Below are 27,609 nucleotides of genomic sequence, written 5' to 3' on the forward strand. Positions count from 1 at the left end.
CTCTAGGCTTCTAACCTTCCAGACAAGATTTATTAGGATATCCAAACATAGAATTGTCCCCACTTTCTGACAGTAACCAATCTAGAGTGCACCACAACTTAAGATCCTCCCCCAAATTACACAAATTAAGCCCAAATTCTACAGTAAGTTCTCCTTACACCTTCTTACTGAGACAATTCCCCTTGTTGTGTATTATCTCTTTAATGAGATATAAACCCAACTTGTTCAACTGCAAGTATGTTCTTAGTAGTCTATGGCTAGAGATAATTTATACTCAAAAGCATTACTGAGAGAGATTAGAAAAGACCAAAATAAATGGAGGGATATATTATTTTAATGGACTGGAAAACAATGTTTTTAAGATACTGATTCTCCCTAAATTGAGAAGTCACAATCAAAATTTCAAGGCTTTAGTGTGAACATTGAGAATGCTATTCTAGAATTCATATAGAGATGAGTGGGGCATGAACAGTGGAGGCAATCTTGAAAAAGAAAAAACCTGGAAGACCAACATTACCAGATATCAATATCTATTAGAAAATTAAAACAAGACAGTGTAATATTGTTGCAAAGAAAAACAACCTGACCAATGGAACATAACTGAGTATCCAGAAACCAGTCCACACATGTATGATCACATGATTTATGGCAAATGTGACACTGCAGTGGCATAATGAAATCATGACTTTTTTCAATAATGGTGCTTGGTCAACTGAAGAGTGTATTGGTATTTTACTGTTTACCATATGGTAAAAAAAGAAATGAATTATGATCACTTACCTCATAACATACTCAAAAATAAATTCCAAAGGGGAGGGTTTAAGATGGTGGTATATGAAGATCCTGAACTCACTTCCTCAAAAAGGCATAACAAATCTACTACTACATATGAAATAATTTCCTCTGAAAGGAACCTGAAAACTGGATGAACAGAGTCTGCACAACAATGGGTAAAAGGACAGTATGGAAATGGGTAGGAGAAACAGCTATACAGTCATGCCAAGGAAAAAACACCCCAGGCACAGCAATCCACAATTGGGAAGGATCACAAAGGTATGGTTATTTTCCCAGAGGAGTAAGGGATTTGAACTGCACATCAGGCATCCCAATCTTCAGATTTTGCACAGGAGAGATAAGCCCTCAAAACACCTGGCTTTGAAAAACAATGGGGAATACATCCAGAAAAAATACAGAATTACAGAAACAGAAAACCCACTCTTAAAAGGCTCACACACAGAGTCACTTGACCTGAAAACCAGTGCAAAAACACTAGATTGAAAAGCACACGGACCACAGGTGAAACAGACCCACCTACTAATCTTGAACCATCTACCAGAGAGGCAGGAAACAGTTGGGATGCTCCCTGGGGCACTGAGACACTGGTAGGAGTGTCTCATTTTTATGATCTCAGGCTACCTTTCTTATAACAGCCCTGATGGGCTCCATTTTGGAAATATTCATCTAACCTGTTAGCAGCAGTAGGCATATCCTGCCGAAAGCCCCACTTACCCCTAAACTTCTTTCAAGCCTAAGAGCTGGCCAGAACTTACAGCCATTCTGGGAGCCAACCCTGCCCACCAGAATGCCATGGCACCAACTTTGGCCCAGCCACAAAAGGAGGTTCATGTAGCCCACATAGGGAACACCCTTTGAATGCCCAGTTCCGGTGGTCAGGCACATTGGACTTCTGAGCCTCACAGGACATCACCAGCATAAAGGCACTCCTTCAAAACTGGGGAAGGCAGCTGATTTACCTAATACATAAAAACAATCAAAAATTAACAAAATGAGGAGACAAAGAAATATTTTCCAATCAAAAGAACAAGTCAAAATTTCAGGAAGAGGAATAAACAAAATGGATATGAACAATCCACCTGATAGAGTTCAAAGTAATGGTAATAAAAATGTCCACCAAACTCAGGAGAAGAATGGACAAACACAGTGAGAAATTCAACAAAGAGACAGAAAATGTAAGATAATACCAAACATAAGTTATATCTGAACTGAAAAATACAAAAGGGGTTCAACAGCAAATGGGATGAGGCAGAAAAACGAAACAGTCAGCTGGAAGAAAAAGCAATGGAACTCATCCAGATAGAGCAGCAAAATGAAAAAAAAAAGAATTTTAAAAAGTGAAGATACCATAAGGGACCTTTGGGACAACAGCAAGCAGAATAGCATTCGCATTAAGGGGGTCCTAGAAGGAGAAGAGAGAGAGAAAGGGACAGAAAACTTATTTGAATACATAATGGCTAAAACTTCCCTAACCTAGGGAAAGAAACAGACATCCAGATTCAGGAAGCATAGAGAGTCCCACACAAGATGAACCCAAAGAGATCCATACCAAGGTATATTATAATTAAAATGGCAAAAGTTAAAGAGAGAATCTTAAAGGCACCAAGAGAAAAAACTAATCACATACAAAGGAAACTCCCTAAGACTATCACCTGATTTTTCATCAGAAACTTTACAGGCCAGAAGGGAATGACAGGATATATCTGAAGTGCTGAAAAGAAAATACTTAGAAGTTAGAATACTCTATCTGGCAAGGTTATTATTCATAACTGAAGAATAGATAAAGAGTTTCCCAGGTGAGCAAAAACTGAAGTTTATTACCACTAAACTGGCCTTAAAAGAAATGATAAAGGGACTTATTTAAACTGAAAAGAAACGGTACTAATAAATGATAAGAAAACATACCAAAGTAAAAATCTCACTGGAAAAGGTAAATATATAATATAGTGAATCAATCACTTATAAAGCAAGCATGAAGATTAAAAGACAAGAGTAGTAAGATCAACTAAAATTACAATAATTAGTTAAGGGATGCATAAAGTAAAAAAGAAGTACAGTGTGTCATTAAAAGCATAAAACATGGGAGGGAAAAAAGCTTTGAAAGGTGTTCAAATTTAAATTGCTGCCAGCTTTAAAGAGACTGCTATGTACATAGGATGTTATATGTGAACCTCATGGAAACCACAAGGGAAAAACTTATAGTAAATGCACAAAAGAAAATGATAAAGGAATCTAAACATTGCTAAAGAAAATCACCAAAATGCAAGAGACAAGAGAAAGAGAAGAAAGAGACAGAAAGGAACCACAAAATAGCCAGAAAACAACAAACAAAATGGCAAGAAATATAAGCCTATCAATAATTACTTGTAATGTAGATGGAATAAATTCACTAATCAAAAGACATACACAGGGAAATATATACAAGATCTTGTGGTAGCTCATGCTGAAAAAGAATGCGACAACGAATATATGTATGTTCATTTATAACTGAAAAATTGTGCTCTACACTGGAAATTGACACAACATTGTAAACTGACTATAACTCAATAAAATAAAATTTAAAAGAAAGACATACAGTGGTTGAATGGTTAAATAAAAAATCCATCTATATGTTCCCTACAAGAGACTCACTTCAGAAATAAGAACACACAGACTGAAGACAAAAGGATAGAAAAATATTTCATGTAATTGAAAATGAAAAGAAAGCTGAAGTGGTCTTACAGAATAGACTTTAAAACAAAGAATGGAATAAAAAACAAAAAAGGGCATTACATAATGATAAAGGGGTCAATACAGCAAGAAGATATAACATTTATAAATGTATATGCATCCAACACAGGAGCACTTACATAGATAAAGCAAATATTAATGGCCTTAAAAGGAGAAATTGAAATCATTATAATAATAGTAAGGAACTTTAACACTCCACTTACATCAATGGATAGATCATACAGACAGAAAATCAGTAAGGGAACAGTGGACTTAGACAATACATTAGACAGGATAAACTTAATATTTAGAAAATGTTCCATCAAAAAGCACCAGAATGCACATTATTTTCAAAGTTAACATGGAACATTCTCCAGGTTAGATCATATTTTGGCCACAAAACAAATCTCAATAAATTCAAAAAGATCAAAATCACATCAAGCATCTTCTCCAACCACAATGGCATGAAGCTAGAAATCAATCACAAGAAAAAAAATGGGAAAACCACAAAATTGTGAATATTAAACAACATGCTACTGCACAACAAATGGACCATCAAAGAAATCAAAGTAGAAATTTAAAAATACCTAGAGACAAATAGGAACAGAAATACACCAAAATCTATGGGATGCAGCAAAAGCAGTTCTGAAAGGGAAGTTAATAGCAATTCAGTTCTACCTCAAAAAAGAGGAAAAATCCCAAATACACAATCTAACTTTACACCTAAAGGAGCTAGAAAAAGAACAAATGTGTGTGTGTGTATACACACACACACACACACACACATACATACATACACACATATATCTCCACTGATATATGTGACTGGGATATTATGCTGTACACCAGAAACTGATACATTGTAACTGACTACACTTCAATTTAAAAAAAGAACAAATAAAGCCCAAAGTCAGTAGAAAGAAGGAAATAATGAAGATCAGAGCAGAAATAAGTGAAATGGACACTTAAAAAGCAATAGAAAAGATCAATGATATAACTAGTTCTTTGAAAAGACAAACAAAATTGACATGCCATTAGCTAGACTAAGCAAGAAAAAAAGATAGAGGATTCAAATAAATAAAATCAGAAATGAAAAAGGAAAAATTACAACTGATAACACAGAAGTACAAAGGATCATAAGGGACTACTATGAACAAATTATATACCAACTAATTAGACAACCTAGAAAAAGTGGATAAATTTTAAAAAACTTCCATTCATTCAAAGAGAACATTAAGATAGTGCAAAGGCAACTTATATATTAGAGAAGATATCTGCAATACACATATTTGACAATAAACTTGTATCTATAAAATATAAAAACTCTACAAATCAACAATAAAAGACTGATAAACTAGTAGAAAAAATGGGTAAAACACTTGGACAGGTAATTACAAAAAAGGATATCCAAATGGCTGATAAATATGTGAAATGGAGCTCAATTTCCTTTGTCATCAGTGAAAAGTGTATCAAAGCCACAATGCTATGCCACTATACTACCCATCAAAATAGTTATAATGGAAAAGAAAATACTAAATGTAGGTGAAGATGTGGAGAAACCAGAACACTCATTCCCTGCTCATGGGAGTTTAAACTGGCATAGCTGCTTCAGGAAACTCTTAGTCAGAAGCTGGACATATGCATAACCTATGATCCAGCAATGGTATTCTTGGGTACCCAATGGAAATGCATGCAAAAGTTCATGAAAAGACATGTGCTAGAATATTCATAGTAGCACTATTTATCAAAAAAAAACTGGAAATTACTCAAATGCCCATCAACAGTAGAATGGAATTTTAAAGTTCTGATACGGTCATAAAACAAATTACCATGTAGCAATGAAAATGAATGATTGACAGCTACGAGCAATAATATTAACGAATCTCACAAATATATTGAATGAAAGAAGCTAGACACACACAAAAATTTTACTGCATGATTCCAATTACATAGAGTTCAAAAATATGCAGAATGAATCTATGGTGTTAATACTTAGGTGGTTACTCTTGGGTGTTCTAATGCATGGAAGAAGGTGAAAGGATGGGCCTCTGGTTGGTGATATTATTCTGTTTGTTAACTGGTTGTTGGTTATGCAAATATATCCAATTTGTGAAAATTCATTGATCTGAATACTTACAACTTATGAACTTTTCTATAGGAATGTTGTATTTCAAAAAAAAGTAGGGGAAAAAGAGTAGGCTTGGAATGACATATGCTAAAATGCTAACAGTAAATATCTCGGTTGGTGGAAACATGAATAATTTTTGAAAAAAAATTGTACGTGTTCTTGTATCTTCCAACTTAATGACAATGATCAGGTCTTATTTAGCTCTGAATAAAAATATTATTGTTTAAAAATAAATAGAGTGATAATTATAATTTTAAAAATTGGGGGTACAGTTACCACAATGCTATATACATACAGCATCATCCAGGAATGAAAATTTTTTCCTTTTATTTTCTTAAATTGAAGTATAGTTGACATACAATATTGTATTAGTTCCAGGTGTACAACACAGTGATTCAACATTTATATACATTAGAAATTGATCACCACAATAAGTCTAGTTACCATCTGTCACCACACAAAGTTATTACAATATTATTACAATATTCCCTATGCTGTACATTACATCTCTGTGACTTCTTTATTTTGTAATTGGAAGTTTATACATCTTAATATTCTTCACCATTTTCACACAACCTCCTATCCCCTTTCCCCTCTGGTGACCACCAGTTTATCAGGAATGAGATTTTACATATACGAGTTTTCTATGTAATTATATTATTCCTTTGAGTACTAACCCTTTTTTTTTACTGTTTTGTATTTTTGGGGATAATAATTCTGTAATATATATTTATCTGTTTTCATAAGCAGAAGTTAAATTTTCTTGATAAATCTAGGTCTTTAATAGTTGTACTATGCACTGAAAATCTTGAGGACAATTAGCACATCTAGGACTTCTTTCCTTTGCACTGAGTGCCCTAACACAACTACAGTATTTAAATTCTAATTTCAATTTTGAATAGTTTCCATCTTCTTTCCTTTGAATGTCTACCAACTATCAGTGCTTGCTGCTGTCTTCTAGCTAACTTCTAGCATGTCCCATTTTTCTTAATTTTCTGCTTTAATGTCCATTGGCCTGGGAAAACAAATGACAACTCTGTTTGAAAAGCAGAAAGAAAGAAAAAGAAAGAAAGAAAGAAAAAGAAAGAAAGAAAGAAAGAAAGAAAGAAAGAAAGAAAGAAAGAAAGAAAGAAAGAAAGAAAGAAAGAAAGAAAGAAAGGAAGGAAGAAAGAAAGAAAGGAAGAAAGAAAGAAAGAAAGAAAGAAAGAAAGAAAGAAAGAAAGAAAGAAAGAAAGAAAGAAAGAAAGAAAGAAGCTAATATGAGCAAAGAAAAAAACCCAAAATGATATAACACGGCAAACTCACTAGAATGCCTACAATTAAACAGAACGATAATATCAAGTGTAGACAAGAATATAAGCATTAGGAACTCTCATACACTACTGGTTGAAGTGTAAATTTGTGTAACAATTTTTAAAAACTCAAAAAAAAACTCTCTGGAAATGTCTATGTAAACTGAAAACACACTAACTTATGATCCAGGAACTCCATCATAGATTTATTTCCAACACAAATGGACTCATGAACCAAAAGACAGGTACAATAAGGTCCACAGCAGCATTTTATGGTAGAACTGGAAAAAAGGTAATGCCCACCAGAAGTTGTCAGGATAAGTTGAAGAATATTGATACAATTGTAGACTACATAATAATTAAAATTAATGAATACTGCTATACACAACAAGGATACTTAACAATAAATAGTGAGTTTTTATTGGAAAAAAAGAGCTACAAATGAGTAAATATTGCCTAATTCCACTGATATTATACAAAGCTCAGAAACCAGCAAAACTTATCTGTGATGCTAGGAGTCAGAATACGGGTATCCTCTTGGGACAAATATGAGGGGAAAGATGGGAGAGGTGCCACAGGAGATTCTGAGATGCTGGTAATATTGTTTCTTGATCCGCATTATGGTCATAGGTGTGTTAAATATGTCATAATTTATCAAGCTTTACATTTGTGATTTATGCACTTTACTCTGTATATGTTATATCTCAGTAAAAGCACTTAATTATAAAGTTAAAATGTTTTATTAAAGTTATGTTGAAGATAAACAATTTCAGGGGGAAATTACATCTGTTTTCTTTTATGACTAAAGAATTTAAAATCCTTTCTGAATCTATTCCTGGTCAGCACCTGTCTAGACAAGGTATATGGAGTCTTTCCAGGGAAGGGGCAAGACCAGGGTGACGGATCACATCAGATTTGATCTCAGTCACATCTTTGTAGCAGCTCAAAAGATTGTGCTGCTTTCCACAAGATTCTCCTGATACGATCAGCATGGAAACTGAACATTTCTACCTTGTAGAACATGCACATTCATTTGTATACACATTTATCTACTTAGCCCAGCTTGACCAAATCCATGGTCCTGAACTGCCTGCTTCACTATTCTAAGCATCTGGGATATGGTAAATGTCAAAGGTAAGTAAGTGTCTAGCCCCCACATGTGAAGGCAGTGCCCTCTGAAGGAATTCCAGGGCACAGGATAACTGAATGCAGCAGTATTCATCACCATCAAGAATTTAAGAAAGGATTTCAATTGTGGCTGCAAAAAAATGTAAATTTTTCTCCTTGCCAATATTTCACTGTATATCCTGATGGTTGAGGGCTAGGATTTAGTCCAATTAGTTTGGTAGCACTCCCAGAAAGTGAAGCAGCGGATTCCTCTTCCTGGTCAAAGTGTTTGGATTATGCCTCCCCAAACACAAGACCAAACCCCTAAATAGCCATGTTCTATTCTGGTGTTTCTCTTCTCACCTTATGGAGGCCCAGCTAATGAAGAAACAGAAAATTCAATCATCCCTGTCATACCGCCTTCATCCTCATCTTCAACCCATCCTAGTGCACACTGGCCCTAGCCACCCAAGGTGACCAGCTGTTAAGCAAACTTATTTTGTACTTTCATACCTTTCATACAAAAATCAGCTATCAAGCCATGAAAGACATGGAAGAAATTTAAAAGACATATTACTAAATGAAAGAAGCCAGTCTGAAAAGGCTACAAACTGTATGATCCCAACCAAATGACATTCTGGAAAAGGCACAGCTACAGAAACAATAAAAAGATCATGATTTCCAGGGGTTTGGGGAGAGGGAGGGAAGCAGGAATTAATAGAGGGAGCATAAGGGATTTTTAGGGCAATGAAATTACTCTGTATGATACTATAGTGGTGGCTACATGTCATTATGCATTTGTCAAAACCCATAGAATGTACAACATCAAGAGTGAACCCTAATGTAAACTGTGGACTTTGGTTGATAATAATGTGTCCGTGTTGGTTCATCAATCGTACCAGATATGCCACACTGATGAGGGATGCTGAGGGTAGGGGAGTATATACATGTGGGTGGGGAGGGCTATATGTGAACTCTCTGTATTTTCTGCTCAATTCTGCTGTGAACCTGAAACAGCTCTAAAAAAATAAGTCTCTTAATTTTAAAAAAAAGAATAGATGCCTCATAGCTAAGACTAAGTGATTTAATATGAGAAAAGTGAAAATACCGGAAATAGTGCCTGGTACATAGTAAGTGCTCCATAAAAGCTAGCTCTCATTATTACCATTGTTTGAACCTATCCCAGAATGTAAGCTCTACACAGAAAGGGATAATCATTATGTTTTTCCTCTGTTGTGCCCCCTAGTACCCAACACTGTGCCTGCCATGTGACACATACTCAAGAAACGTATGTTGAGTGGGTGGATTAATTACTCGGTAAAATAATTCTCATCGTTAACATCCTCCTCCTTCTCCTCTCAGAATCCTCTTCTGCCTATTAGCTTTATACCTCACAAAATAACTTCAAGTGGAGCGTCACTAAACATCCCCCATCCCTTATCCCCTTTGCTCTACCTATGTTTGTTACCTTCTTTCTTGAATTCTCTTGTCTAGCAAGTTTGACTGCAGCAGCAACCACTCCAAACAGCTTCTCAGGCTAGGCAGCAGTAGGGGGCGGGAGTGGGAGGGGGTGTGGCCACCACGTCGCAGAATCCGACTGCGCCTGCGTAGGCTGCGGCAAAGCCTTGAGCTCTGAGGTTTGCGGGTTTTGCTGGCTGGTGTTTGTGTAGAAGGATCGCTCCTCTCAACAGCTCTCACTTCTGATCTGCCCAGCTTCCTGGCCACTGGCTTCGGCTTTGTGCTGAGGCGCCGACACACCTACCACCCTCTCTCCGACGGATCGCTGACCTCTCCGTTCCTGTTCCTGACTTCTGGAACCATGTCTCTGGTAAGCCAGAATGCGTGCCACTGCAGCGCAGAGACCACTGCAGATTACAGCGACTTCCAGGGTGAGATGCAGGCTACTAATGCCTCCGGGTCCCCCACCTCCATGCTAGTTCCTGATGCCCTCCAGGGCCCTCAGGCACCAGTCGACCCTCAGGGTGCCAGCGCTCCCCAGGCTGCGCAGGACCCGAACGACCTCGAGGTGCTGATCGACGAGCAGTCCCGACGTTTGGGGGCGCTCAGGGTCTACGACCCTCTAGAAGACAAGTCGATTGCTTTGGTGAATTTCATGCGCATGAAAAGCCAAATTGAGGGGTCTATCCAGCAGACAGAGATGCTGGAGTTCCTCAGAGAATACTCAGATCAGTTTCCTGAGATCCTCAGACGAGCCTCAGCCCATCTGGATCAGGTCTTTGGGTTGAACCTGAGGGTTCTTGATCCTCAGGCTGACACCTACAACCTAATCAGCAAACGGGGTCACCAGACCACTGATCGGATAGCAGAATCCCTGGACATGCCAAAGGCAGGTCTCCTGGCCCTGGTCCTAGGCCACATCCTCCTGAATGGTAACCGGGCAAGAGAGGCCTCCATTTGGGACCTGCTTCTAAAGGTCGATGTGTTGGATGAGCCTCAGAGGATCAATATCCCCTTTGGAAACACAAGGAATCTCCTAACTACTGACTTTGTGCGTATGCGGTTCTTGGAGTACTGGCCAGTGTATGGCACTAATCCCCTCGAATTTGAGTTCTTGTGGGGCTCTAGAGCCCACAAGGAAATCACAAAGATGGAAGCCCTGAAGTTTGTGGCACAGGCCCATGATGAGGAGCCCTGGAGCTGGCCAGAAGAATATAATAAGGCTCTGGAAGCTGACAAAGCCAAAGAAAGAAGCCAGGCTGCTGGCTTGGAGTTCTGGTCAGAGGACACTATGAATGATAAGGCAAATGATTTGGTCCAGTTGGCCATTAATGTCACTGAGGAGCTGTTGCCTATACATCAGGATGAGCTATTGGCTCACACTGGCAAAGAGTTTGAGGATGTGTTCCCAAATATCCTCAGTCGAGCTACTCTAATCCTTGATCTGTTCTATGGGTTTTCTCTGATTGAGGTTGATACCAGTGAGCATATCTACCTCCTTGTTCAGCAACCAGAATCAGAAGAAGAGCAAATGATGCTAGAGAGCCTGGGGAGACCCACTCAAGAATATGTGATGCCAATCCTGGGTTTGATCTTCCTGATGGGCAACCGTGTCAAAGAGGCCAATGTCTGGAATTTGCTTCGGAGATATGGTGTAGATGTAGGAAGAAAGCATGCCATCACCTGCAAGCTTATGAGACAGCGCTACTTGGAATGTAGGCCACTGTCATATTCTAATCCGGTTGAATATGAGCTTCTGTGGGGTCCTCGAGCTCACCTTGAAACCACCAAAATGAAAGCCTTGGAGTACATGGCCAGGCTCTACAGAAAGCGACCACAGGACTGGCCAGAGCAATACAGGGAGGCTGTTGAAGATGAGGAAGCCAGAGCCAGATCTGAGGCAACTGCCATGTTCTTCTTTGGCCCCATGTGAAGTCTGTGGAAAATGTGTCACTTCAGTTGGGTGGCAACCATTAAAGGGGCCTGGGGAAATGGGCACTTGAGCCCTAAATCAGAAGTTGGGCAGGGTTGGGGTGGAAAGTACACATTGTGCTTGCTATTTGTGTTCCATTTCTAATAGTATTTCCTTCCTTTTAATATACCCTTGAATTGGGACCATAATAAGTGTTTATAAATGATATTGCTCATTTGCCATTCCTGTCTTTTTCAATGTAAAAGTTCAGATAGCTGCATAAAATGTATTGGTAATATTTAAATCTTTGTATGATGTGGAAGAGAATATACAGTTGTTCCTTAGCCATTTGAAATAATCAGTAAAATGGTCTGGTATAGGAGTCAAGTAACAACATACAACAAAAACAAATACAAAATCACTGATTTGTGGATGCTCTCTCATTGTGTCTACTGTTTTATTTAAAAAAAAATACTGCCATTTATCTGTATTTGATTTGCAGTTCTAGACCGTACTGAAAAATAAAAGCATAATGAACTAGGCTCCACGTTTAAGCACTATTTTACTCATTTATTTTAAAACGTTTATTAGGCATCTGCCATGCTCTGAGCACAGCTTTATGCTGGGAGTATAAGGGTGAAGAAGATGAAGCCAGCTACAGGGCATAAGAGGGAGGAGTTATAGAAGTAAACCAGCAATTATATTATCGCTGTGGCAAGTAGTATAATATGAGCAAGCTCAGAGTGCTATGTGAGTTTACAGGAGTAACTCCCAACTAAATTTTAGGTTCTACGAGGGGACCGTGAAGGGAGCGGGTGTCAAGCAATGGATGAAATAAGGAGTGGTCAAAGGTGGTGGTAGGGGAGGATAAGGTGGTATGGAGGGCTGGGGATGGGGATGAGTTAACCTTTAGTGACTTCTTTTGTGAGACCTGAGGTTGGGGAGAGGGAGGGAGGGAAGAATTGTTCATGACGTCAGAGGCAGTACGTAAAACGGCTTCGCGGGATTTAAATGTAGCTCTGAAAGACAGTGTTGGCGTTCAAGAGGGACGTGGGAGACATAAGCCTGTGGCAGAGATAACAAAGATCCACATCCTCAGAGAGTGGGTCGTGGGAATCAACAATGGTTCCCTTGAAGGCGGCTAGTCTTGGATCTTGGGTCAGACCGAACCATCCACCTGGAGGAACTCTGAATGGCAACCTCTGCCTGCGCTGTTTATTTCTGCACCCAAGCTGTTAAGGTGAGTGTTAGTATTTTGGTTCTCTCCATCCAGCCAGATCCTGGATCTCGCAGCTTCTAACCTTGCTCGCGGCTTTCCCCAAGCCCTTTAGAAAACTGACATGTAACAATTCCCGTAAGGGAGCCCTACTCAGTAATGTATGTTATACGGAACGTCTTCCTGCAACGCGGTGGGGGGGAGAAAAGGGCTGTCTATCAGTGGGGTAGGTTTTATGCTTCCTCACCTCCTGACACCCGCAAGCTTTCTGCCCTTTCATCCATTTAATCACTAGGGGCTACCCCCAACTGCTACCTCTTATCAGATGGGAGACTTTCCTCACATTTTCGTCAGCCTCAGTAAGAGAATGACACAAAGGTCTTGCCGGGGGAGGGGACAGGAGGAGGGGAGATACACCCTTTTGGCCCCCAATTCCCGCCGCTGTGCGGAAGGCAAATCAGAGCTGCAGGTTTGGTGAAGCCACTGCGCAGGCGCACTCCGCGGTTGCCCGGGAGATAAAGCTCACTATGTCCCAGGGATCTTCTCTACCGTAGCATTCCCAGGAAAACTGAATGCTAAGAGCGGTATTTCCGGTGACAAGAAAATGAGTAACAGGAGAGCCTGAGCTAAAGGGGTTCTGGAAAATGGGATGGGGGTGATTGTGAGGCAGGAGAGTATGGCAACTCAAAATCTGGGACCTTGAAATAGCATGCTGCCTCCGAGCTAAACTGACAATCTCATTCTTCAGCCTCCTTGGATCCTTAATCTGTATATCTTTGTGGGGTGGGGGAGGAGGGGCAAGCTGATTAAGGTGTCAAGTTTCTCTTGCTCTGATTTTTTTTTTTTTTTTGGATTGGTGCAATTCCTGGATCCTCAAGCACATCAGTTCTAGGGGTACCAATAGAGAGAAACCTGCCAAGGGGAAGGTGGACCATCTAGACCAACAATAATGTAAAGCTGCCAAAATTTTTAGAACTAAATTTGTGTTAGACACTTTACTAGGTTCTTCACCTTTAGCTCCAATCTTTCCACCAGTTCTCCAAGAAGCATTTTAATAGTCCTATTTGACACTATAGGAAATTGAGGCTTAAGTACTATGTCCAAGGTTACACAGCCAGTCAGTGAGATCTGGGATTAGAGTCTAAGGCTGCCTTTGGCTACAGTTCACACTGTTTACAGTGCACAGCATCACAGGCCCCCTCCAGCCTGTGCTATGTTCTTATTTGAATGTGTTGACTCACAAAATACCTGGAAGAGCTGTATGTCAGGTTGGGAGAATCAAGAACATAGTCCTACAAAGGAGGCTGAAAGTGAGGCTGAAATTTCCCCAGGCTTTTCCTTGTTCCATCACTCAGGCTCCATGAGAGCTGTCTCGGGGAAGAATGTGTTATTTTTGTCCAGTCTCCCTACTCTATCCTATGAGTTGTCCCAGTTTTCCCTCTTCTGCAAGCTTCCAGCCTTATCTGCTGGCTTTCACCCAGGGAGAGTCAAACATCACCATTTCTGAGCCTCCGAAAGTGTCGGCAATGTTTTTTTGTAATCCTAAAAGAACAAGGACCTGACAGAGCTCCTGCCTTGCCCAGAGGAGCTCAGGATGCAGAAACAGAGTGGGAAATAGCCTCTGTGTCACAAATGCCATATGTAGTTTCCCAGAAGTAACAAAAGTGAGGCTTGCACAGAGCACATACCTGTGGTAAGGGAAAGGGTGTGATATCTCTGGCTATAGCCATTCCTTTAAAGGTCATGGGAGGCCTGAGCACTCTCCTTTCTTCACATGCCAAGTTACAATTAGCACCCTTAGGAGAAACACTTAGGGGTGGAAATGAGGGTCTGGTAATCAAGACTTACAAAGGATGCTGCATGAATTACTCCAATATACAATCACCATTAAGCCTTTAGAACACCGGATCAAATACCCTTCTTATCTGTGTGAGTTAATTTGGAAAATGGTACAGTCTAAGTTCATTTGCAAACTCTTTGGACCATTGATACCCACCATGTACTGAATTCTGGCCAAGGTGGAGCTTGCAGAGCGTGTGTTGGTTAGATATGGGCTCATCATCCTGTATATACAATGCTAACCAGAGTCCCCTTTGATCTATGATTAGGATCTTTGCTTTGAAAAAAAACATTGAGAACACATTCATGTTCAGTTACTGAGGCCCAGGAGTGACCTCTTTTGGAGAGGATGGGTGGTTAGGGAAGCCTTTTCCTGCCTTTCTCTTCATCAGCTTCTGTACACTCAAGATATCACAAATAAGCATTACAATCCAAGGAAAAGCTGAGCTAGACTGTCAAATGTGGACTTCAAAGCAATTCTCCCAGCTGATACCAACCCTCTGATATCAACAATCTAGGCCAGCCTGTAAGAACCCTTCAGGTTCAGACAGGGACTACGGAGTCTCCTCCCTTCCTAGAGGGTATCTCCATACAGTGAGATTTATCACTCAACAGAGTTTCTCTCATTCCTCCAAGAGTACTCAGCAGTGTCTCAGGGAATTGTCTGCAAGCAGGGTTTGAGACTAGTTGCATAGAAAATTGGAAAGGAATTATCAGAGTAGGCTCTGTTCCCTGAGACATTTTTGTGCTGGTCCCCATAAGAATACACTATGAGTAAACAGGAGACAGTATATCAGAATGGTTATAAACTCTGTATCTGAACAATGCTGGCTCTGTCACTTCCTAGCTGTGTGACCTTGGGCAAGTTACTCAACATTTCTTTCTAGACCACTCAAAGCTGTTTTCAAGAAACTGATTAAAAAGAAAAAAGCCCAGGGTCACACATTTATCATGTGATGATGTCAGAACTATAACCCAGGCCAGTTGTATCTTAGTCTAGTTGTATTTCCATCCTACATCACTGATTTTAAGACTGCTACTTGTCAGCACCTTGGTAGCTGAATTAAAAGGAATACTGGGTTCTTAGACTTACTAGTATTTGTTTTCTTTAGTAAATATTTTAGGTAAATATTAGCCCCAGGTAGTTATGAATTAGTGAGGTTTAGCTACATTAGTAATATATTCTTTGCCGACACCTATCCACAAGACACTTTTTTAGGGGCTCATGGGTGGTCTCTTTAAGTAGGCCTAAGTGACCTACAAAGAATCAACCGTTTTATATACCACTCAGGAAGTCCCAAACAGTGAGGATGACTTCTGCTATAAGGAGGCAGGGTTAGGAAGGGACTTGGGAGCTGAAACCTAAGGTCTAAGCAGGTCTCAAACTGCTTTTCTCCTGAGAGCACTTGGTTTGGCATGGGCTGGCCAGGGTAGAACATCTGTCCTCTGAGTGTCCACTTCTGTCGAAATACAGAAGAGAAGGAAGATGTAGAAAAGGAGGACACAAGAATGGCCATTGCTTCTGAAACTGTCCTCTGTTCAGAAGCTTCAATCTGCTTGGGCCATACCTCAGAGAAGCTTTCTTGCTGTTGAGGGCTGCAGGCTATAGGGTGCCCTGGAAAGGCTCCAGCCTAGATTTCTCTCCTTCTACAAGATAAAGAGGGCTAGGAGAAGATGTTCCACTATTCCAGACAGTGAGGGAGACCAGGTGTAGAGAGCTGATTGAACACAAGATTGCTCTCATTCCCCTGGATTGGGAGCAGGGTAGGGAAGAGTATAAGGCCTAGGAGGGAGGAAGTAAGGAGAGGGAGCTTTGGCACAACTGTTAACCATTTATATAATGTCTCCTCACACAAATATGGCCATGGACATCCTCATAGTTCCTAACAGGGGCATGCTGAGTGAAGAGAAGTTGATTACCAGATCTTACTAGGAACAAACTTGCCCCTGAGGTCAATAGCAGCATCAAAGCCTCTTGTCTAGATGGCCTTCATTGCCAACCCCATCAAGGAGCCAGACATTCCTTAGACCAATCCTCAGGTAGTTCTACCTAAGACTGTCCTGGACCCTGAGACTCATATACAGTGGAGTTGCCCCTGGATGTCAGGCTTGTCCAAAGTTCACCTACCCAGTTCAGTTTAACAAGCAATTCCTGAATACTTGCTATATGCTGACCTTGTTATATTAGATACTGAGACACAGGAACAAATCAGATGTGGCCCCCACTTTATGTGTGTTCCAACTCTTTGTTCACCTTTGAGTCTGGTCAACTATATGTCCAATCCACTGAGATTTTTATTTCAATGTGTACCTTTTCTCATTTCTAGAATTTGTTTCTTTTTCAAATATATCTTGTTTCTAAAAATAAAGACCCTGTTATTTTATTACGGGTTCCAGTCCTCTTTTCATCTCTTTAAACATTTTAAGAAGCCTTATTTTAATGTTCTTTTTGTATGTGTCTATTATTGCTTATTTCTTTAGTTATAAATTCTGCCTTTTATTGGGTCTGCTCAGTATCTAATGGTGCTGAGTTTTTGTATGTGCTTTATAACTTGTGTCTGTGTGCTAATCTTTAGCAGGCATTACCTTCTGAGAGACTCACTCAGGCTGTTGGGGAGGAAAGGATGGAGTTACATGCAGTCTGGTGCAGCTGTTCTACTCCAGTCCTTCCAGCACAGACAGAATGTCTTTCTGAGCTTGGAGGCTCTCTGGAGCTCACCTGGAGAGAATATTTCCTGCCTCATGAAAGCCTTCTCCTGTACATATGTCTTCGAGATATTTGTGTAAATCTCTGCTGCCTTTCATGATTCAGTGCTTTTACAGTTTATTCCTTTTATAAATAGTGTCATTTCAATGGCATTTTAAAAAGCAGGGGGAAAGAGGGATATAATCCCACATCTTGACCAGAACACAACTTTTATTTTAGTAGATAAAAGTTGAAGTCAATCTAAATTCTCAAAACAAATATTTTGGTTTTACCTGTTAATATAATTAGGGCCCCTCCTTTCAATGGAACAATATGAAATATTTGGAAATGATGGAGTAGAGACTATTAAATAATAACAAATTATGTTCAATATATTGTGAAATAGAAAACTCAAGCAATGAAACAATAAATGTAGAGTCTATATTATCTTATAAAAATGTATATGTAAATAGTGGAAATATATTTCCTTTTCAAATTGATGAATAGTGGTCTGGTAGAAAAATAAAACTCCCTCAAAGATGTCCATGTTCTGATCTCTGAAACCTGTGAATATGTTCATTTACTTGGCAAAAGAGAGTTTTCAGGTTGATTGAATTAAGGATATTGAGATAGGGAGATTATCCTGGATTATCCAGATGGACCCAATGTTATCACAAGAGTCTTTATAAGAAGATGGCAGGAGGATCAATCAGAGTTAGTAGTAGGGGATGTGACACATGAACCAAGAGATGTGAGGAAAGGATCATGAATCAAGAAATACAGGCAGCCTCTGGAAGCTGAAAAGGCAAGGATGTGGATTCTCTTCAGAGCCTCAAGAAAGAACTAGCTCTACTGACATTTTGACTTTGATTTTGGACAAATTCTGAACTCCAAAAGTGCAAAATAATAAGTTTTTGTTGTTTTAAGCCACTAAGTTTGTGGTAATTTGTTATAGCAGCAATAGGAAACTAATACAAATGCTTACCACATGTAGAGAAATTTAAGTGTCTAATTTTGCTTGAAAAGAAATTAATATTCAGATAAATAAGATAGATAAAACACAATGTTTAAAGCAGCTGAATCTGTCCATAACAATGAGACTTTGGCGTCAGCTTATGACTGTAAAAAAAATTAAAGTATTGCAATATCCATGTAGGGAATACAAAAGGGAAACAGATGTAAGTACTTACATGTTTCACAGGTGATAGTGGGTTATGTAGGGCTATGCTAAATACTACATAAACATTTTAATGAAATATTTGTGTCCTAGTACACTGCATTTTCATTTGTAAGAATGAAATTTGAGAAAACATTCTTGGATGAGACCTTGTATTTGGTTTGAAGGAAATGAGGAAGAACACCAACTAAAACCAACTAAAAACACCACCTAAATCTTCAATAATATTTGATTGGTGAAGAAAATAAAGGTCTGTGTATGGAATGGAATAGAATACAGACATCAGAAATTATGATGTACAATAATAGTTAATAACAAGAAAGTTAGTTTAGGAAATAATATTAACAGTATGACTCAATTTCCGTGGAATAAAAATGGACTGTTTCTCCAGCCACATTATAATCTTATTCATCTTTGGTTCGTGGTTTTACAAGTGCTTTCCACTTTTGTATATATTTTAATATGCATTTCTTAATTTTCCACAGTGGAATTACATTTGTTCTAATAAACTGAAGAAAACACTAAAGGCATACTGTGCTGACCTCTTTCTTTTGAAAAGTGAAAAAAGGATTTTAATGTTTTGAATGAGGGTTGTGTGGAGGAAACAACCTCTTGTGCTGTGGGTGGGAGCATACATATGAACAGCCCCTTTGTGGAGGGTCTTTGGGCAGCAAAAAACACTTAGGAAGGTTTCTCAGGAAATAATCCAACAGATAAACATATATCTGGCTACATGGAGTCCATAGAAATATTGATTGAATAGGCTAAAATTTGAAATGATTTTAAAACCAAAAATTAGTTACAGATAATAGGATTTGTTAATTAAATTGAATAGAATTCTGACACTGAACAGGAAGGAGCAGAAAAATATTTAAAGGCACATATTTTTTCAGATTCCACATATAAGTGGAATCTAAAAATTGAGACAAATAAAAAAATAAAATAAATAAAAAATGAGACAAATGAACTTATTTACAAAACAGAAACAGACTCACATACATAGAAAACAAACTTATGGTTACCAAAGGGGAAGAGATAAATTAGGAGTTTGGGATTAGCAGATATAAACTACTATGTATAAAATAAATAACAAGGTCCTACAGTATAGCACAGGGAACTTATAGTCAGTACCTTGTAATAACCTATAATGAAAAAGAATATGAAAAAGAATATGTATATATATATGCATGACTGAATAACCTTGTTGTACATCAGAAACTAACACAACATTGTAAATCAACTATACTTCAAAAAAAGACACATAAATGTTGAAGATTTATCATTTTGTGATAAAAGCAAATATTTGGTATATTTTTATAAAAATAAGGCTATATACACAAAGTTCATACAATGGAAAGGAATGCTTTCAAATTAAGTTTTGGTCACATCTCTGTGTTGTGTGGAATTCTGGTCATTTTTATATCTTCTTATCCTGATTTATTATGTATCTACAACAAAGTATTGGCTCTTGTGTAATAATATTTTTAAAGCTTGAACAAAACAATAAGAACCAAGTAGTTTTAGTTAATTAAATGATCAAAGAGCCAATGTAATTAAAGATACTCAATGGAGGCATTCATGTGGGCACTGTATCACATTACCCATGGGACCCTATACTGGAGCAACTTCAATGAAAACCAAAAGGCAACATTTCATTCAAAGCTTTGAAATATACAGGCACTTTCAAAGTGCCACTTAACCTTGTGAAATCTTCGCCTTGTAAGTAATTCCAGATATCAGCACAAATTTAAACACAAAGATGTTCTATTCACTATCCCCTATTTAAATTGGGAACAATTTGAATCACCTTGAATATTCAACAATAATGGAGAAGGCTGAGAAAGTAGGAATTGGTCACGGGAATTTAAGGTATTACAAACATTGCACATTATGTCATAGAAGAATATTTAAAGACATGGAAAATTGAACAGTATGGTTTTTAAACATTTTGTTTAGAAGTGATTACTGTTACACAGGAAGTTGCAGAGGTAGTACAGAGATTCTGTGTACTCTTCACCCAATATTTCCCAGAATTACTACTTAAGTATATATAGTACAATATCAAAACCAGGAAACTGACATGGATATAAATGTATGCACATAGTTCTATGTATTTTATTATGTGTAACCATCACCACACACAAGATATAGAACTATTCCATCCTAACAAGTTTCCTTCTTACTACTCCTTTATAGTCAACACTACCCGCTACACATTGTTGCTATCCTTTATTCCATGTAACCACTGATCTGTTTTCCATCTCTATAATTTTGTCATCTGAAGTAGGTTATATAAATGGAATCATATAGCATGTAAATTTTTGAAATTGGCTTCTCAACTCAGAATAATGCTCTTGAGATCCATCCAGGTTGTTGTGAGTATCAACAGTTTGTCCATTTTTACAGCTGTGGAGTATTCCATGGTATGAATGTACCACAGCTGGTTTAACCACTCACGTATTGGAGGACATTTGGGTTGTTTCCAGTTTTTCACCATTATAAATAAAGGCGATGTGAAAAAAATTGAGGAAAATACCCTTGATTATTTTCTGAAAGTTTTTTTTTTAAATCATGAATGGCTGTTGCATTTTGTGAAATACTCTTTCTACATTTGGTCATATGATTTTTCTATTTAGCCTGTTAATACAGTGGATTACATTCACTGATTTTCAAATATTGAACAGAACTTACATCCACGGAATGAACTCCACTTAGTCATGGTGTATAATTTTTGTGTGTGTACATGTATCACTTAATTCTATTTGCCAATATTTTGTTAAGAATTTTTATATCTATATTCATGAGTGATATTGCTGTGTTATATTTTCTTTTTATACTTTATATGTTGAGATTTGGTGTTATGGCAATATTGAGTTTGATAGGAAACTGAGAACTGGTTCCTCCTCCTACATTTTCTGGAAGTGATTGTGTAAAACTGATATAAATTGTTATTCAAATATTTTGGAAAATTCTCCAGTGATGCCACCTAGACCTGGAGTTTTCGTCTTTGGAAATTCTTAACAAATAAAATTACCTAATACTGATAGGGCTATTCAAAGTACTTATCTCAAATTGGGTTAGTTGTGGTCTTTTCTGCTTTTTGTTTTTTCCTAAGTTGTAAAATTTATGTATTTAAAGTTCTTTGTAGCGTTCCCTTGTTATCCTTTTGATATCTGCAGGGTGTGTAGTGATATCCATTGTTTCATTCCTGATATTTTGGGTCTTCCACTTTTTTCTTGCTATATTTTTACCAAATTTATTAATTTCTTTAAAGAATTAGCTTTTTGTTTTACTGTTTTTCTCTATTGATGTTCTGTTTTTAACCATGGATTCTTTTGAAGCTTATCTTTAAATTCTGGGCATTTAGATTGCCTCTTTTCTTTCTGTTGTTGATACCTAGTTTGCTTCCCTGTGTTCAGAAAACACACTGTGTATGATTTCAATATTGAAAATTTGTTGAGGTTTGTTATATGGCTCAGGACATGGTCTATCTCATATATTCTGCCGGTGTTGAAAAGAGTGTGTATTCTGCTCTTGATGGGAAGAGTGTTCTCTAAATGTCAAGAAGATCCTGTTGATTGATAATGTTGTTGAGTTTTTCTATATCTTTGGTGAATTTCTGTCTAGTTCTATGAATTGCTTAGAGGTGTCTTGAGGTTATCAACTATAATTGGAGATATATATATTTCTCCTTTCAGTTCTATCAATTTTTGCTTCATACATTTTGCAGCTACTGTTTGGTATATACACATTAGGACAGATATGTCTTCTTGGTTGGTTTATTATTCTATTATGTAATTTCCTCTCTATCCTTGAAAAATTTCCTTGCTCCTGCTTTTTCTTAATTAATAAGTGTGTTTTATATTTTTCCCCACCATATTACTTTCAACATACCTGTATCATTTTATTTGAAATGAGACTTTCTGTAGATAGCATATAGTTGAGTGATGTTTTTAAATCCACTCTGCCAATCTTTGTCTTGTGGATGATATAGATAGACCATTACATTTAATGTGGGTTTTGATTTTTTTAAAAGGCGTAAACATGGATTTTTTTTTGTTTTCTGGCTTTTCTCTCTAATTTTTCTTTGCTTTTCTTTATCCTATCTTCCTGAGTTACTTGAACATTTTTTTCAAATTCCTTTTTGATATATTTATAATATTTTGTATTTACCTCATTATATAGTTTTCTCAGTGATTTCTCTAGGTACTATAGTACATATACACACAGAGCTTATCACAATCTACTGGTGTCATATTTTTACCAGTTTAAATGAAATATAGAAAACTCACTTGCCTTTACATTCTTTTACTCTCCCTATTTATAATATGATTTTTGTAAATATTTCCACTACGTATATTGAGTACTACATCAGATAGTGTTATAATTTCTGCTTTAACCTCAAACATAATTTAGAAAACTCAAGAGAAGGACAGGGAAATATATACAAGATCTTGTGGTAACCACATTTTTAATCCATAATTTTTTCCTTTATAATGTCCCAAGATTCCTTCTTGATCATTTCCTTTCTTATTAGAGAATTTTCTGCAGCTATTGTTTTAGGGTAGATCTGTTAGAAACTAATTCCCTTATTTTTCTTTTTCAGAGACTGTCTTGATTTTCCCTTCATCACCAAGGGGTTTTTTCCCACTAGACACAGAATTCTAGTTCTATAGTTCTTTCCTTTCAGCACTGAAAAATTTTGAGCCACTACATTCTGAACTTCATGATTTCTGATGAGAAAACCATTGTCATATAAATTGTTTTTTCCTACATATAATGCTTCATTTATCTCTGGATGTTTTCATGATTTTTTTCTTTGTCTTTAGTTTTCAAAATTTGATTATGACTTGTTATGGCATGTTTCTTGGGGTTTACCATGTTTGTTGTTCACTCAGTTTCTTGACTCTGCATGTTTATGTCTTAGACTAAATGTGGTAATTAGCAGTCATTATTTCTTAAACTATTTTTTGCCCACTGTATTTATCTTCTCCATCCAGGATTCTGATGACATGAGTGTTAGATATTTTGTTATACTCCCACAAGTATCTCATGCCTTTTTTTTTTTGTCTATGTTCTCTTAGTTGTCCAGATTGGGTGAATTCTGTTGTTCTGTCCTCAACTTCACTGACTCTATATTCCGTTCACTCCATTCTTCTATGGAGTTCATTCATTGAGTTTTTTATTTTGGTTATTGTGTTTTTGTTCTAAAATTTCCATTTGATTCTTCTTTATATCTTTTATTTCTTTGATAGTTTCTATTTCTTTTCTGAATATTTCTGTTTTCATTTGTTTCAAGACTGTCATTGCTCATTGAAGCATTTTTATCACAACTCCTTTAAAATTCATGTCAGATCATTCTAACATCTGTGTCATTTCAATATTGGCATTTGTTGATTGTCTTTTCTTATTCAAGTTGAGATCTTTCTGTTCTTTTCTATGTCATGTGAACATTTGGGTATTATAAGCCTGGATTGTACTTAAATCTTATGTTTTTAACAGTTCTCCTCTGTTACTGTTCCAGTGGAAGAAGGGCAGGATGCTTTCTACTTACGTATGAGATGAGAAGTCCAGGTTCCCCACTTGGTTTCCACTGAAATCTAGGGGAAGAGAGGATTCTTATCCCAATGGGCAGTGGTAGGAAATCAAGCTTCCTACTAGTCTTTGGTGATACTACCCTCGCAAGAAGTTATAGGGATGACTCATTATGCTATTTCCAACATACCTCTACTAGCCCTGTGGAAAGAGTTGGCTTTATTACTGCTGAGTGACAGTGAAAGTCTTGAATCCCCCTAGGTCTCCTGACACCACCTCAATGAGAATAGGTAGGAGTGCCTCATAATTAATGGGATTATGTGGGAGTGTAGGAGTGATGGGGCAGGCTTCCCACATGATTACCACTGATGCCACAGATATTGCGTCTTCTTACTGATCATTTAGATGAAAGTCCCTGATCCCCAGTGAGTCTGCTCTAAAATACTTCCCATTATGGGTGGTTAGAGTGCCTCATTTGTGCCTGGCAAGTGTGGAAGTCTAGGCTCTCCACTCAGTCTGTTCTATTGAGGGTGGTGATGGGACTGCAGTGTTTTTTTCTGTGTTGAGGTGGAGTAGAGTGATTCTTGTCTAAAAGTTGTCTGTCTTGCTAGGCTGCTGTTTTCCTCATACTTTGACTAGAGAAATTGGGCTTTATCTGGAATTTTTATGTTTGTCCTCACAGAAATTTCCGGGTTTCTGCTATCACCAGTACCAAATAGGGAGGTATAAGCCAAAAGGCAAACACATGGAACTCAAGACCATGTTGTTCCACAGGTACTGGAATCCCTTGCCAGTCTGCCCTATTTTCTGACTTTATAGGATTTTTTAATGATTGTTTAATTGTAATGTGCAGTTTTTTAAAGATGAACTTAGATGTAGAAATTGGGAAAGTAAGTATATACTCCATCTTCTCAGAAGCAGAAGTCTTTAGACAATAAGAAGTATAAATGAGTAAATGAAGGAGAAGATAATAGTGGTAAATCTAGAAACATGTGGAGAATGGTTCTACTTCTATTGAATGATTATATATGATATATCATAAGTTGCTTACACAAATGTATATGTGTGTGTATATATATATATATATATATACACACACACATAGATAAATACACACACAGGAGTTATATCCAAATTTTAACAGTTTTACCTTAAGGTTGTATGACTGCAGCTGCTTTTATTTTTCTTCAATTTAACTATATTCTCTTCTTTTTTGCTTACCTTTACTCACTGGTATTAATACACAAACTCTAGTATGTGTGAAATTAAAATATACTCAAGAAAAATGTTTAAAGTATTAGCCCACTGCATTGAATAAATACAAGTGTTATAATACTCAGTGTAGGAAATAGTTTGAAGAAATGGGTATTTTCTTTCCAGGCTGCATAAATAAAACTGTCTCATGATATGGAAGACTACTTATCAGTAATATTTAAATTATTTTTGACATTACCATTCTATGAACATCAAGTTCCACTTGTAGAAATATTTGTCTTGCAGTATGATTTCCTAGCACACTATCTCACAAGAATTATTAGAATCATAACGAATACTGAATCATCTTGAGCAAGTACTAATGCGAGGATAATGAAACATTCAAGTGGAATTATTGTAGCCACTTGGATATGTGGGCCTGGGACCTCAGAGTCCTCCAGGCGATACCCATCAAATGCTGCTCCCATGCTCTGGCCTGTATAGACATTATGGGTTTATGCTCTCATGCTTGCTTCTTTCCAGTTTGGTGACTGAGAAGAGTTTCAAATTGGTCAGGTTTTCGAATCCTTTGATGTTTACCTGCTCATAATTTTCTTGATGTTTGTCTCAAACATCTCCTTTATGTTCCTAGCGATTGAGGAACTAATCTCTCTACTATGGAAAGGGCCTTTGGAGTTTCTTCAGTCTCCCTACAATATACACTGAACACAACCCAAAACACCTAAACTATTACTCAGAGTGGTATGCACATTAATTTTGACACATATATTGGCACAGAATGTTCCAAGAACTGATATTCTAATATTTTGTTAACAACTCAACACTCTACTTAGTTCATCCTTAATTCAGTGACATCATTTGGTATAAGTTAAAAAGACACCACTAAGGGATGTAACTATTACAAATAGTAAGTACATCGGTCTAAAAGACTAGGTGCTTTTGAACGTCAGTTTATCCAATGTCATATAAATGCCATCATTTACAGACAATTGCTGTCAATAGTTGGGTATGACATATTATAGTATACTTTTCTCTTTGCAAATACACAGGTTTCTTTTTCTTTTCCTCCTCCTCTTCCTTCTTATTTTACATTTCAACAATGAGATTACATAAACCAACTTTGGAATGTCCATATAATGTAATAGTACTCAGCACTAAAAGGGAAAAAATACCAATGCACACAATATGTATGAATCTTAAAACCTTTCCCTGAGTGGAAAAAGACAAACACAAAAGAGGAAATACTGTAGGATGTAAGTTAAAAAAGTTGTAGAAATAGAACAACTAAACTATACAAACCGAAAGCCTACTGGTGTTTGCCTGTGAGGGATTGGGAATAGACATGAAAAATATCCGAGGTGAGGATAATGTTCTACATATTGATAGAGGTTTGGGTTACACAGGCATACACAAGCAATTGTCAAAATTCAATGAATATACTGGAATTAGGATTTGTGCATTTTGCTCTAAGTTTTACCTCAACAGGATAAAAAGTAAAAATAAAGAAATAATAAACTCTAGTTAATCATTTGGATTTTCACTATACAACCTGTTCAACATTTCTGGATGTTTGAAAGGTTTCATATTAGGAAAAATGGACTCATACTAACATAAATGTATACCCTACTTTAGTCCCCTTCAGTATACCTTGACCATTACTCCACATCATTTTATATGCTACTACTATCTTTCAAATGGAGGTATAAACTTACATTTTACAGGTGTCCTATCATTTCTACCATGTGGTCTGTTTCAATAATTTTGTTTTTCATCACTATGATAACAACTATGGGAGTAAAAATATTGTTTTTGTGAAAAATTATTGCCTTAAAACCATTTCCTTGAGATATATCCTTAGGGTCAGCTGGTATATGTTCTGTTCCCAGTTTGGTAGCACATATTTTCTAGGGCAAACACGGAGGGGTACCTATCAATCTGCATTTCTAACAGCAGGATGTGAGAGAATCAGTTTTAAAGCCAGTAGGCAATGCAAGGGAATGCAACTATTTCCCATTTGCTTAAGTACCTCTTTGTCAGAACTCTCGAATTATCAAAACTCTAAATATTATTTTAAATATAATTTCTTATAAAGAGCTTGGTGGAAAAAAATATCAGGAAATGCAAGGGAGCATGAGCAGATGGTAAGTAGTAACAATAACTCCCATTGCTATTGATAACACACGTATAATTCCTAGACAGGAATCATTCTCTATGCTTGGGGTGGAGGACGGAATGAATATTGGAGGAACACACACATTGGATGCCTCAGTCACCAAACTGGAAAAAAAAACAAAACATTTAGTTCTTGTTGAGGCAGTTAAAATGACAGCAACTAGGAGGTTACATAAAGAAACACTCACCGATATAGATACACCAACTGTTATATAAATTAATAAGGTTAATATGAGAAGGTATTACAAAGAGATGGATCTGAGGGCAGAGAGAATTTTAAGACAAAGCCACACATGGGTTTGCTCACCAGTTCATGTCCGGGCTCTTGTCCAATATCCACCATGGAGAAAGTGATCCATCCATTATGC

At 37.3% G+C, this 27,609-nt stretch overlaps 1 protein-coding gene and 1 long non-coding RNA gene across 2 annotated transcripts; one reads left to right on the top strand and one right to left on the bottom strand.

The window, feature by feature from the left end:
* Positions 1-1,617: 1,617 nt before the first annotated feature.
* LOC116277429 (uncharacterized) lies at positions 1,618-27,609 on the bottom strand. The gene is made up of 3 exons (XR_004186890.2): positions 27,549-27,609; positions 23,874-23,919; positions 1,618-1,754 (listed from the first exon to the last, which is right to left on the bottom strand). It is a non-coding gene; the product is annotated as an uncharacterized lncRNA (long non-coding RNA).
* MAGEE2 (MAGE family member E2) lies at positions 9,652-11,943 on the top strand. The gene has a single exon (XM_006217167.4). The coding sequence runs from the start codon at positions 9,851-9,853 to the stop codon at positions 11,420-11,422; it is 1,572 nt and encodes a 523-aa protein (XP_006217229.1). The 5' UTR covers positions 9,652-9,850; the 3' UTR covers positions 11,423-11,943.

Source organism: Vicugna pacos, chromosome X (genome assembly GCF_048564905.1).
Source record: "Vicugna pacos chromosome X, VicPac4, whole genome shotgun sequence".
Taxonomy (NCBI): domain Eukaryota; kingdom Metazoa; phylum Chordata; class Mammalia; order Artiodactyla; family Camelidae; genus Vicugna; species Vicugna pacos.

What these genes read in the sequence shown, in the direction of transcription:
- MAGEE2 (XM_006217167.4), top strand. Translation starts at nt 9,851, where the DNA reads ATGTCTCTGGTAAGCCAGAATGCGTGCCACTGCAGCGCAGAGACCACT.